Below are 13,973 nucleotides of genomic sequence, written 5' to 3'. Positions count from 1 at the left end.
CAAGCTCCGCCTCCCAGGTTTACGCCATTCTCCTGCCTCAGCCTCCCTATAGCTGGGACTACAGGCGCCCGCCACCTCACCCGGCTATTTTTTTTGTATTTTTTAGTAGAGACGGGGTTTCACTGTGTTAGCCAGGATGGTCTCGATCTCCTGACCTCGTGATCCGCCCGTCTCGGCCTCCCAAAGTGCTGGGATTACAGGCTTGAGCCACCGCGCCCGGCCAAAACCACACTTTGTTTATTCATTTATTAGTTGTGGATATTTGGGCTGTTTTTGCCTTTTGGCTACTGTGAACAGTGCTCGTATGAACCTGCAGGTACATGTACTTGAGTAGGTGTTTTTAATTCGTTTGGCTATTACAAGGTTATATGTAATTTTGTTTAACTTTTAAGGAGCTCAAGTTACTTTTATAGAGGCCAGCATTATCTCATGCACCAAGAAATCACAGACTAAAGATAGGCAGGTGGGTTTGGGTGAAAAGTCGTTGAATCTCTTTGCATGAGCAGTTTTAGTGGAAGTTGGGTTAGGGAGGGCCCCTGACTGTAGTGAATACATTGGTATCCAGCCTCTAGGCTTCCACAGGAGCCTCCAGAAAGTGTTGCTTTGAACAGGGTGCCACATGCTCAGACCCTCCACAGTTTCTCAAACCATGCAGGAATTTTCCTCAGCTTACTTCTCCTATTAACCACTACACATTGCTTCCCAGCTGAACTACACGACATGCTCTCTGCATGAGAAACACTTTGATATCTTTTCCTTGGGCTGTTTCCTCTTTGCCCAACAGATCCTCTTTGTCCTTCAAATCCTCCCTCAAATGGCAACATGCAGCTTCCCTGGAGGCCTTCTTCCAGCCACCCTGCTTCCTCCTTCCCTGAGCTTCCATTTCTCTTTGGGAAGACCACTCCTTGGGACTTTTCCTATTTCTCCTTGAGGGTCAACTGTTTCTGGTCCAGGTCCCAGACCCCTGCATATCACTGAAGCTTTTCAAGGGGATTGCCTGCGACTCCTACAGCTTCTGGCCCTATGCCTCACACACTTGAGTCCTCAGGAGAACTTGCATGTCATTGAACTTTCAGGAAACACCCACTTCCTGTGAGCTTTTCGGCAGAGTGGTCCTCTTATGTGATAACTTTGTTTCTCCTTGGTCAGTAGAGTGCTTGGAAAATGGGGTTATATTATCAAGAAGCTGTACCCCAAACGCTGTTGAAGTATCTCGTTTGGAACTTCTTGCTGTTGGCCGTCATCCAGAACCTTCCAGTTAGACCCAATTTGTATCAGTTAGTCCACAGAATATTGGTTGTCTATTTTCTCAAAGAAAACCTTTTTGAAGTTCTTCAGGGACAGTGGTATTTCTTCAAGGCACTTTTTTTTTTCTGGTTAACTAAAGCTTTAAGATCTAATGGAAGTTGGGTCACCCTTGTATTGTTTACGAAGGGTGTGCATCAGTTAAAATGTTGACTGATGTGGGAGATTTTGGTGGGTGGAGCATTCTCTATGTAATCCTTAAGCTTTCTGAATATACATGAAAATGATTTAAACTCTTCCTCTTTTTTCCCCACCCTTCCTGCCTAGCTTTTATAAAAAGGCCTTCTTCCAAAGTCTATTCTCCTTCCCCCTCCTTTTCTGCCCTTCCTGTCTTGGGATCTCTGTGTCTGAGGATGATTTTTCCTGTGTAAGGTCACCTTTTTTTCCTGGCAGGGCATGTAAATATTCATTTCTTGGTTTGGGGCAGCATTGGATTCTGGGAACGATATTGTGTACCTGCTTCGTTGATTTAAAAACTTTGATTTGGACAATTTTTGCTCTTTATAAGATTTGGTCATTCGTTATATTTTGGTGATTTATCTTGAGGTTATTCTTTGCTTGTATGTGAAGCTCTTGCTTCCTTGACTTATTCCAAACAGAGATGGTGGCAACTGGGAACTGATAGAGTTGTTCAGCAAATACTTACTGGTTTGATTTAATGTTTTGCTGACAAAAAACATTAAAAAAACAGCATTTTAAAGCAAAAAGAAAAAGTTTTATAAAGGTGTATTCAAATATATTTATCTAAGGCATTTTAAAATAGAATGGTCTTTCCTAAGTATAAAAATAACTTTATATCATGTTATCATGTGCATCTGCTCCTAGAATCCTAGAGCTTCTTTTTCAAGATAGAGAAGAAAATTTGTCCCTTGGTATAGTGATTGCATTTGATTGTGACATTTGGTCCCAAACAGTTCTGATTTCCTATCCTCAGAGGAAGCCTTTGACAAGTTGCCTCAGTCTACGGTTCCTGAGATGCAGCGTAGTAATTTGGCACCTGTCATCCTGCAGCTGAAAGCGCTAGGAATTGACAATGTCCTCAGGTTCCACTTCATGTCGGTAAGTCCTGCCTGCTGTCTGGGGCCATAGGGAGGCTAGGGAGCTCACAGGGGGATGTCAGGACACTGTCGTAGGGCATGCTGTCTTTCTTTTTTTTCCCTACTCAGGTCATGTGTTGTGTGTCTGCTTTGCAACCAGGCCCTGTGCAGGACGTAGGGGAAAACAGCCAGACAAGGTAGCCTCAATTCCTGTTCTTATATAGTTCCTGTTCTTGTCTGCTGGGGAATAGAGACAAGTAAGTGGGTAATTACAGAGCAGTGTGCCCAGGGCTCTGAGAGACAGAGGAAGTGCCCCCACCTTAGTCAGTCGTGTCCCAGGTGAAACCTGAAACCCAAATAGGATCTCACCAGGTTGGGAGGAGTGGAGAGTTCAGGACAGCTAGTCTTTGTACAGGCCTAGATGCAGGAGTACCATGACTAGGGGATCCTAAAGGGTTTAGATAGAGCTGCAGGAAGACCCTTGTATCTGATTGCTTCTTGAGATGATTTCTAGGAGTGAAATGACTAGGTCAAAGAGCCATAGTCCTGTTGAGGGTCCTGTTACGTGGCCAGATTGCTTTACCAATGTCAACTCTAGCAGTGCATGAATGCCCACCTTGTGGTACTTCCATTGTGCCATGTTATCTTCTTTTAGTTTCGCTGACTTGATTGGCCAGAGAGAGAGAGGGGGGAAATTACCTTTATTATAATTATTTTTAAATTTCTCATAAGGTAGCTTTTTATAAAAACATTTATTAGTCAGTTTGTATTTTTTCTGAATTGTTAAGCTATTTATCTGTTAGAATTTGTGTCTATTAGTGATTTTCAAGAGTCCTTTGAATATTAAAGACATTAATCTTTGTCTATAATATTTCTTACAAATATTTTCTATTTGTATTTTATTTTATTTTTTTAATGTGTAGACATTCTAAACATATTCACAGTAATCTATTTTTGCCTTTATGATTTCTTTGGCTATTCTTTTTTCTTTTTTTTTTTCTGAGACCGTCTCACTCTGTAGCCCAGGCTGGAGTGCAATAGTGCCATCTTGGCTCACTGCAACCTCTGCCTCCCATGCTCAAGTGATTCTTGTGCTTCAGCCTCGTGAGTAGCTGGGATTACAGGTGTGTGCCACCACGCCCGGCTAATTTTTTGTATTTTTAGTAGAGACAGGGTTTTGCCTTGTTGCCCAGGCTGGTCTTGAACTCCTGAGGTCAGGTGATCCACACATCTCGGCCTCCCAAGAGGCCCAGTGGTGGCGTGAGCCACCACCCCCGGCCTCTTTGGTTATTCTTGTGCTTATGAAATACTTCTTATATTTGGGTCAGTTAATACGTATTCACTCATACTTTCTTCTAGAATTTTTATGATTTGGGAACTTTGTTTTTTCCCAACTGTATATGGTATGACAAGTCTGGATTCTTGGATCATAAAGTCCCTAATGTCATATGTGATGGTAAAATAGGTGAATGAAAGACTAGAACATACAAATATCAACTCTCCCAAAGAAAATTGTCTACTTACCTTACTATAAGTATAGGGAAAATGGACCCTTTGTTTATTGGTGTAGAGTAGAAGATATTATAAAGAAAAGATAAACAGGCTGAGCGTGATGGCTTATGCCTGTAATCCCAGCACTTTGGGAGGCCGAGGCAGGTGGATCACTTGAGGTCTGGAGTTCAAGACCAGCCTGGCCAACGTGGTGATACCCTGTCTTTACTAAAAATACAAAAATTAGCCAGGCATGGTGGCATGCGCCGGTAGTCCCAGGTACTTGGGAGGCTTGAGGCAAGAGAAACGCTTGAACCTGGGAGGCGGAGGTTGCAGTGAGCCTAGATTGTGCCACTGCGCTCCAGCCTGGGCAATAGGGCAAGACTCCTTCTTAAAAAAAAAAAAAAAAGAAAAGATGAACAGTATGTGCCAATTTAAAAGCTTATGAGAAGCCCCACATGTAAAATTAAAGAAAAACATGCAGTGACAGAAATGACAGATCAGTATCTCAAAAAATACGAAGAGTTTTTATATGTACATCATTCACAGTAAATATTCAATAAATAAAGCTAAAGGAAAAAAACAGCACAAATTCAAATTGTAACTATCATTAGGACATGTTGAGCTTCTCTAGGAGAGAGGTGACTGCACGTTGATATAGCTATAAAGGATGACTTTACACTATTTTTTTCTTTTTTTTTTTGGAAACAGAGTCTCACTGTGTCACCCAGGCCGGAGTGCAGTTGTGTGATCTCAGCTCACTGCAACCTCTGCCTCATGGGTTCAAGCGATTCTCGTGTCTCAGCCTCCCAAGTAGACGAGGCTCGGCTAATTTTTTGTATTTTTGGTACAAAACGGGGTTTTGCCACGTTGGCCAGGATGGTCTTGAATGCCTGACCTCAGGTGATCTGCCCATCTTGGCCTCCCAAAGTGCTGGGATTACAGGTGTGAGCCACCATGGGCAGTTGACTTTACACTAATTAAATGATTAAGTATAAAGAAAAATGGTGAAATCCAAAACTGCCACAATTTGGGAAAGTAAATTCCTCCCATGTTATACTGTTTCTGTCCCCATGGAGGACTTTCTGACGACATTTAATGAGCTGTAGAAATGCCTGCTATTTCTTCTCATAAAAATTTCTGCTGAAAAAATAATTCAGAAAAAGAAAAAAGCTTACATATATGATAATGCTTATAGCATTTATATTAAATTAAAAAATATAAATAATGAAAATTATCGCAAAACTTTAGAACAGTTGAAAAATGAAAAAAAGTACATACAAGTTTATTTTCACATATTTCCTTGTGGTTATTATCCCCTGAAATTGTGGTTTTTATGGTTGAAATTACAGAGTACATATAATTTTGTATATTTAGCAATGTTATTTACAATGGTGAAAAACCGGAAACAACTTAATTGCCCAGCAATAAGAAAATTGACTTCTTTATGGAGTATGATCGTCATCGAGTATTATGCAGCCATCCCAAGTAGTTACTGTGAAGTTTGTATGGGTGCAAGAAACAATGAAAACAGAAAAACATGTAGTGAGAAGACCACACTAAAACTATACATACACAGTAATTCCAGATATGTTAAAACAGTGTTTCTGTATTATCCCAAATCAGTTGAGGTCATAGAGAAATACTAGTGAATGTGATTAGATGAAAATACTATGGATAAGATTTTTGTGGGGAGGGGGATAAGTTTTTTTTGTTAATTGACTGGAAATCGGGCCAGGAATTGAGTCAGAGATGACCTTGTTAGTTTTTTCTGTAATTGTTAAAAGCCTAGTTCAGAGATTGCTATTCCTGTTATCTCATCCACTCTCAGTATAAAAGATCCCAGAGGGTTTAAGTTCCTTCATTTAGGTGTTGTCCGTTTTGCCTCTTTGTAGAGAAAGATGTTGTAGGCACCAAGGAAGGGCTAGTGGATCATTTACATGATTTGCTCAATGTTGATTTGTTGAATCCTCTCTGTGTAATGAATCCAATAGGTTTAGTTCCTGCCCTTGTGAGTGTGTTCACCTGTGTGTTCAGTCACTACAACGTTTAAAATAGTTTAACTTTGGTCTTTGGCAAACAAAGTAGGGGAGGTAGACTGGGAAAAATGAGGCCTGAGTTCAGCTTTGCCACCAACTGCCTATATGACCTTGTTCAGATGTCTTTTCCTTATTACAGTTCACTTTACTCATCTGTAAAACTGAGCTAAAACAACGTGATGATTAAAATACATTTGCTATGTGAATGCAATTATAAAAAAATGCTATGTGAATTTAGAAAAAAAATGCATTTAGAAAACATGCTATGCAGTTTAAAAACGTACTATAATTTTTATTACGTGGGTTATTAGAAACCACATAATTTAGAGAGAAAAAAATATGATGCCTGGCACTTAGGTGCTCAGTCAAGATTTGTAGAAGAAAAGGAGGTAAAGATCTGGAAAATCAGACTGAGGCTGACTACATCAGCTTTGCTTATGAACTTTAGGTTCTCTAGAACTATTATTTTTTGAAATTCAAATTCAACATATGTTGCAGTTTCCAGACAGGGATTAAGAAAAAACAAATTTAGCGTATGTTATTTACCCACCATGGGGCCTGAAGTGGGTCTCTGGGGCATGAAGAGGTAGTTTAAGATAGGGACCTGTCACATCTGATGGAGGGGAGGATGAGGGAGCGCTTTGAAGGGAAGTGTTTCATCAAGCTGAGCCATAAAGGCCGAGCGGTACAGGGGTGCCTGGAAGAACAGGAAGGACATTTTGAGAAGTGCCAACAGCATGAACAGAAACATGGAGGCTGGGAAGAATGGGGCATGGTAGAGGGGTGAGTGGATTTGAAAAGGAAACAGCCAAATTTTAATGTTTGTTGCTCAAATAAATTGATTTAGAAAGATTTTTAAATGTTTTTTCCAGCCCCCTCCAGCACAGTCGATGGTTCAAGCCTTGGAGTTACTGTATGCTCTGGGAGGTATGCCAGTTTTTCTCATCGTTCTCTCTTGTTATTATGTGTTCTCTTTTGTGATATTAAAAGTGAGGTCGTATTCACTTTAGGGCTCTTAGTATCTTCAGGAATGGGATTGGTTCTCCCCTTATATATAATCCCCTTAATGATACTTTATTGAAATAGAAAGTTGGGACCATAATTAGATGAAAGCTGATTGTGACAGCCAATATATAAAACATGCCAGTTCGTCAGAAGCTATTAAAAAGAATCACCAGAGCCACACTCCTAAGAGACGTCTAGAGATCAGCAGTTGCCAACCAGGATGTCAGATCTTACCTCCCCAGACCTTTTTTCTCCACCTAATGACCACATCCTTAATCATGGCTCAGTATTCTCTCCCTAAATCCTCTTCATTTCATTCCTGAAGTTACTTGTGGAGAATTGGGGACATTATCAGCTTCTAGTATTGTTTGGGCAAGGAAACACGATGTTATGGGGGAACTTCTATTCACTTGTTGATTAAAGATGTTATTACAATTGCTTTTGTACCAACCCTAATAGCATTTATCTTGACATAGAGAAAATCATAGTCTGAATTCACCTCTTCAGGGAGTACTGTCTCTTCTGTGACTGGTACCACAAATGAATATAATTTCCAATTTGGAATTAAGTTTTAGTGGAGATTTTGCTTTTTGAGATTTATTTTGAGTGTTACTTTTTTTTAAATAGCTGTATTGAAGTATAGTTTATGTATGTTCACTCGTTTACAGTGTACAAATTCAGAGGCTTTTAGCATATTTTCATGGTTGTGCAACCATCACCACAGTCTAATTGTAGAACATATTCATCACCCAAAAAAGAAATCTTTACCCATTAGCGCCGAACTTCTCATTCTCTTTCCCCCTAGTCCCCTAGCCCAGGGCAACCACTATCTGGTTCCATCTCTATAGAGACTTTTTATCTCTACAGGTGCGCCTTTTCTGGACATTTCATATAAATGAATTTGTATAATATGTGGACTTTTGTGATTGGCTTCTGTCTCAGTCTGTCTTCTGTTGCTGTAACAGAATGCCGGAGGCTGGGTAATTTCTAAAGAGGTTTATTTGGCTCACGATTCAGGTGGCTGAAAGCTCCAAGATTAGGCAGCTGTATTTGAGGAGGGCCTCAGCCTGCTTCCACTCAAAGTGGAAAGCAAAAGGAGAGTGGGCAGGTGCAGAGATCACATGGCAAGAGAGGAAGCCAGAAAGAGAAACAGAGGAAGCCAGGCTCTTTTAAGAACCTGCTGTCGTGGGAACTAATCCATTACTCACCTGGGTAAGGGCATTAACCTGTTCATGAGGGATCACCCTCATGACCCATACACCTCCCACTAGGCCCCATCTCCCAACACTGTCACGTTGGGCATCAAATTGCAACATGAGCTTTGGTGGGGACAAACTACATCCAAACCATAGCAGCTTCTTTCATTTAGTAAGATGTTTCCCAGGTTCCTTCATGTTGTAGCATATATTCGTACTTTATCCCTTTTTCTCGCTGAATAATATTCTGTTGTATGGATATACCACATATTTTTTATCCATTCATTGGTTGATGGATATTTGGGTTGTTTCCATTTTTTGGCTAATATAAATAATGCTGCTATGAATATTAGCATGTAAATATGGTTTTGGTGAACATTCCCACCAGCAATGTATGAGAGTTCCAGTTTTTCCACATTGTTGCCAATGCTTGTAATTGTCTTTTGTGTTATAGCCATCCTAGTGGGTATGAAGTGGTATCTCGGTTTTGATTTGCATTTCCCTGATGAGTCATGATGTTGAGCACCGTTTCATGTGCTTGCTGCCCATTTGTAAATCTTCTTTGGAGAAAAGTCTGTTCAAATCCTTTGCCCATTTTTATTTGTGCTATTGTATTTTTAAATTGAGTTGAAGTTCTTTATATATTCTGGGCACGTATTCTTATCAGATATGTGGTTTGTAAATATTTCTCCCATTTCTGTGGTTTGGCTTTTTACTTACATGTACTTACTTTTTACTTATTAGTATTGTTTGCAGTACAAAAATTTTAAGTTTTTGTGTGGTTCAGTTTATCTATATTTTTCTTTTGTTACGTGTGCCCTTGGTGTCATGTCTAAGAAACTTGCCTAACCTGTAGTCATTAAGATCTTCTCCTGGGTTTTATAGTTTTGGCCCTTACATTAGGTCTGATACATTTTGAGTTACTTTTTCGGTGTGGAGTGAGGTAGGGGTCCATCTTCATTCATTATGTTGATTTTACTTCTCTGTGAATAGCCAGTTACTGATTTAAAAGAGCTCCAGTGATTTAAAAGACCTTCAGCTGGATTTACATAAGATCAACCTGGAGTGAATGTGTGTTGGAGGTTTCCACACCCTCTTCTCCAGCATGTAATAGGAACCGAAAGCATGTTTCCTGGGCTGATCTATAGTGAGGATGAGAGAATATTGACAGCATAGGAATTTTTATTTGGGATGGTTTTTCTCTAGTCAAACAATGAAATTTAAAATATTTCCTATTTCTTCAATAGCCTAAATAAGCTGGAAAAGGTAGAGGGAGCCCCCCAGCTTCATTTAATTTCAAGCTGAATTATCACCTTTAAAGAGATGTCTTACTGAACTCTGCCTTACTCTGAGGTCTTGCAGCATTTAAGTAGTAAAACAGTAGTCTGTATCTTGGGGGTCTTGGGAGTCCAATACCTGGATGTTGGCGAGTGTTAGAGCGCAAGGAGGGCAGTTGGGGAGTTGAAGGAGTCAGCCCAGTTCAGCAAAATGCTCAGGAGGCAGTCACATGAACAGGGCTGGTGTTGGCACCAGAGGGATCTGGGTTAGTGTTTAGATTCCAGGTTGCTGGCCTCGTAGTTGCTCATTGTTGTTCTCATGCTGCTAATAAAGAGACACCCAAGACTGGGTAATTTATAAAGGAAAGAGGTTTAATGAACTCAGTTCCACATGACTGGGGAGGCCTCATAATCATGGAAGAGCAAAGGCATGTCTTACATGGCAACAGGCAAGAGAACTTATGCAGGGGAACTCCCATTTATAAAACCATCAGATCTTGCGAGACTTACTCATTATTATGAGAACAGTACGGGGAGACTGCCCCTGTGTTTCAGTTATCTCCTCCTGGCCCCGCCCTTGACATGTTTACAATTCAAGGTGAGATTTGGGTGGAGACACAGCCAAACCATATCACTCATGTAGTATGAGAAGGGCACAGGACATGGGATGTCATCAATGCCATCCTGGCACATCTGTGGCCAGTCCTGTCCTGGAGGTGGAAGAAAGTCCAGACAGTGAGGGGACAAGGGAGATGGCAGAGAACCAGGAGAGTGGGGGGCCAGAAGCTGGCGAAGGGTAGTTCCAAGAAGCAGCGGCCAGCAGAGCTGAGTGCTGCCGAGGCTGTCAGGAAGATGCTTTGCGTTTGGCACTACCCGGTTGTTAGGTTGTTGGGAAGAGTGGTCTCTTTGGAGTAGTGGGAACAGGCGAGGCTGTTGTGGCTTGGGGAGAGGGTACAAGCAGAAGGCTGCAGGGCATTTCCTTATAATTCAGTCCTTGAATAGAAGTCTTTGAAAGTATCAGTGTTTAAAAACAGGGTATTCAAGAGTTCAGTGGAGATCTTTTCTTTTAATGTAATAGCACTCTAGTGTCATGGAGTTTGGTAGTGCATGAATCACCTTTTGGATACTTTCTTCTTTTTAGCATATATTTTCTTTTATTCTCTCAACAACTACGTGCCTTCCAACCCAATGGTACCTGCCTTCTGATTTCTTTTGTTGTTCTTATGGCAGGTCTGGACAAAGACTGTCGCCTGACTGAACCGCTTGGCATGAGAATTGCAGAGTTTCCTTTGAATCCCATGTTTGCCAAAATGCTGCTTGAATCAGGTGGGTAGAGCCTGATAGCTTGAATTGATTTTATTTGGACTGTCAGAGGTGTTGTTTGCCTGAATTCTGAGCACCCTGGGGAAGAGGGTGCAATATGGTGAAAAAGTATATATGTATCTGTAACATAACATTTATTGTTTTAACCATTTTAAATGTGTAGTTCTGTGATACAAAGTACGTTCACATTGTTGTGCAACCATCAGCACCATCCATTTCTAGAACTTCTTCCATCTTCGCCGTTGAAACTCCATATTTGGTAAACACAAATTTCCTATTCTCTCCCTTGCCCAACCCCTGGCAACCACCACTACTTTCTGTCTCTATGAATTTGACTACTCTAAGAACCCTCAGAAGTGCAATCACACAGTATTTGTCCTTTGTGACTCTCTTGTGTCTGTTAGCATAATGTCTTCCAGGTTCATCCATGTCGTAGTATGTGTTAAAGTTTTCTTCATTTTTAAGGCGGAATAGTATTTTATTGTATATCTATACTATGTTTTGTTTATCTGTTGACAGACACTTTGGTTGCTTCTAACTTTTGGCTGTTGTGAATAATGCTACTATGAACATGGATACACAAATATCTTTTTGAGTCCCTGTTTTTACGTTTTTTGGGTATATAGCCAGAAGTGGAATTACTAAATCATGATAATTCTTTAATTTTTAAAAATTTGTTTTTAATTAACAAATAATAATTGTATATATTTATGAGATACAGTGTGATGTTTTAATCTATGTACACACTGTAGATTCAACCAAGCAAATTAACATTTTCACCAACTCACCAACTTATCATTTTTTTGTGCTAAGAATTTGTGCTAAGAATGTTAAAATTCTATTCTTTTAGCAATTTTGAAATATACAATACATTATTATTAACTGTGGTCACCATGCAGTGCAAAACCTATTCCTCCAGTCTAACTGAAACTTTGTTAGTTTCAGTTAGGGGATCTCCCAGCCTCTGGTGATCACCTTTCTACTCTCTGTTTCTATGAGATTGACTTTTTTAGATTCCATATATAAGTGAGATCATACGGTGTTTGTCTTTCTGTGCCTGCCTTATTTCACTTGGCATAATGTCCTCCAGTTCCATTTATGCTGTTGTGAATGACATTGTTTTCTTCTTTTTTTAAGGCTGCATGTTATTTCATTGTGTGTGTACATATTTATATATACCACATTTTCTTTATTCATTCATCCAATGAATGGACACTTGGATTGCTTCCAAATTTTCGCTTTTGTAAATAATGCTGAAATTAATATGGGAATGCAGTTATCTCCTTGAAATATCAGTTTCAGTTCCTTTGGATATATACCTAGAAGTGCGATTGTTAGAGCATATAAGTTCATTTTTAGTTTTTTGAGGTAGTGCCATATGATTTTCCATTAAGGGGTGTACCACTTTGCATTTCTGTCAGCAGTACACGAGGGTTCCAATTTCTTTGACTTCTTCAGATTTTTGTGAGGACATGAGTTCTAGGATAAAAGATCTGGAAGTCTTCTCATAATTAGAAATCAAAATCATCTAGAAAGTATAATTTTTTTTTTTTACCCCCAGGAAAGATAGTTTAATTTTTTCTTGCTTTTGTCTAACTTTTATATCAACTGGCAATTTATGAAGAGTCAGACCCAGTATGTTTTGAAACAACCACTTGTCCTCAGGCTTCCATTTAGAAACAGGATTTTTTTTTTTTTTTTTTTTTTGAGATAGTATCTCACTCTGTTGCCCAGGCTGGAGGGCAGTGGCGCAATCTCAGCTCATTGCAACCTCTGCCTCCTGGGTTCAGTTCAAGCGATTCTCGTGCCTCAGCCTCCTGAGTAGCTGGGATTACAGGCGTGTGCCACCATGCCCAGCTAATTTTGTATTTTTAGTAGAGACGGGGTTTCACCATGTTAGCCAGGCTGGTCTTAAACTCCTGACCTCAGGTGACCTGCCCGCCTTGGCCTCCCAAAGGGCTGGGATTACAGGTGTGAGCTACCGCACCTGGCCGAGAAACAGGATTCTAAGTGTGGACTGGGAAGTGCATCATTCATGAGGTGGGAGTCAGTGGGGAGATGGGACACGGGCAGTGCAGTGTGCTTTGCCTTGTGCCCTGGAGTGGTGATTGCTGCCGACTCTGTTTCCAGGTGCTCCAGCAGCCCCGCAGCATGCTTTGCTGGTCTAGTTGTGCCTTGGGCTTCCCAGCTGAGATGAACCCTTTTGAGAAGGAAGCCACTTCATAGAAGTGGTCAGGAGCAGAGAAACAGCAGTAGGGGCACAAGCCTCTCATTCCCTGTCCCCTTCCCCTCTCGGACTTCCTGCCAGGATTCCAGATGTTCCCACAGGAGGGTAGGGAGCAGGTGTGGAGCTGACCGGCCCTTAGTGATGGGGCCAGTCTTGAGCTTGGCTTACAGTCAGAGTCCCTCATATTTCAGCTGCAGAGGGCAGTAACACCTTTTTTGGAGTCCTTCAAGGCTACTGTTCATCTGGGCTACATATGGGACTTCACATTTGGCTGAGTGAAATATTTATATACTATAAACTTTATTTTTTTTGTTTTTATTTTTCTGAGAGAGTGTCTTGCTCTGTCACCCTGGCTGGAGTGCAGTGGCGTGAACTTGACTCACTGCAGCCTTGACCTCCCGGCTTTAAGCAATCCTCCTGAGTAGCTGGGCCACAGGCAATACCACCATGCCTGGCTAATTGTTTAATTTTTTGTGGAGATGGGGTTTTGCCATGTTGCACAGGCTTATATACTATAAACTTTAAAAAATTAAGCTATAGAAAAAAATATGTTCTTAGTCTTCAGTGTGGTGCAAGGAAAGTATCATAAAATGTCTTTCACTTCTTGTTGACACATTATATGGTTGAAACCAAACATGCTTTTTGTTTTACAGGAAACTTCGGCTGTTCTCAGGAAATTCTAAGCATCGCTGCCATGATGCAGATCCAGAATATCTTTGTGGTCCCCCCAAACCAGAAGTCTCAGGCAGTAAGTCAGCTCTGTCCCCAGGCTGTCTGTACCAGTCTCTTTCGCTTTGAGCTTTCCTTGTCAAAACTGTACCCAGGAACTGCTGAAGACAGAGCTGTACAAATGTGATCTGCTCATGTTTTGAGTGTTTATTGTGTGCTTGATGTTGTGTCAAGCGTTCTGCAGGCGTCATTCCACTTTATCTTCATCGTAAACCTGGGAAGTAGATATTATTATCATATTTTATTTATTTATTTATTGAGAGGGAGTCTCACTCTGTCGCTCAGGCTGGAGTGTAGTGGCATGATCTCAGCTCACTGCAACTGCACTCTGCCTCCCGGGTTCA

The 13,973-nt window shown here is 40.8% G+C and overlaps 1 protein-coding gene across 2 annotated transcripts in view; it reads left to right on the top strand.

The window, feature by feature from the left end:
• The window catches only part of DHX35 (DEAH-box helicase 35), a 78,459-nt gene that overhangs the window by 47,072 nt on the left and 17,414 nt on the right, over positions 1-13,973 (top strand). For both annotated transcript variants that reach the window (XM_025398990.1, XM_025398989.1), the window contains 4 exons: positions 2,240-2,364; positions 6,745-6,799; positions 10,581-10,676; positions 13,554-13,648. In XM_025398990.1, coding sequence (XP_025254775.1) covers positions 2,240-2,364; positions 6,745-6,799; positions 10,581-10,676; positions 13,554-13,648 — 371 coding nt within the window. The remainder of the gene's footprint in view (positions 1-2,239; positions 2,365-6,744; positions 6,800-10,580; positions 10,677-13,553; positions 13,649-13,973) is intronic.

This window comes from Theropithecus gelada, chromosome 10 (genome assembly GCF_003255815.1).
Source record: "Theropithecus gelada isolate Dixy chromosome 10, Tgel_1.0, whole genome shotgun sequence".
NCBI classification, from domain to species: Eukaryota; Metazoa; Chordata; class Mammalia; order Primates; family Cercopithecidae; genus Theropithecus; species Theropithecus gelada.
The sequence above is the reverse complement of the archived record's forward strand: the minus strand, read 5'-3'. Positions and strand labels throughout refer to the sequence as shown.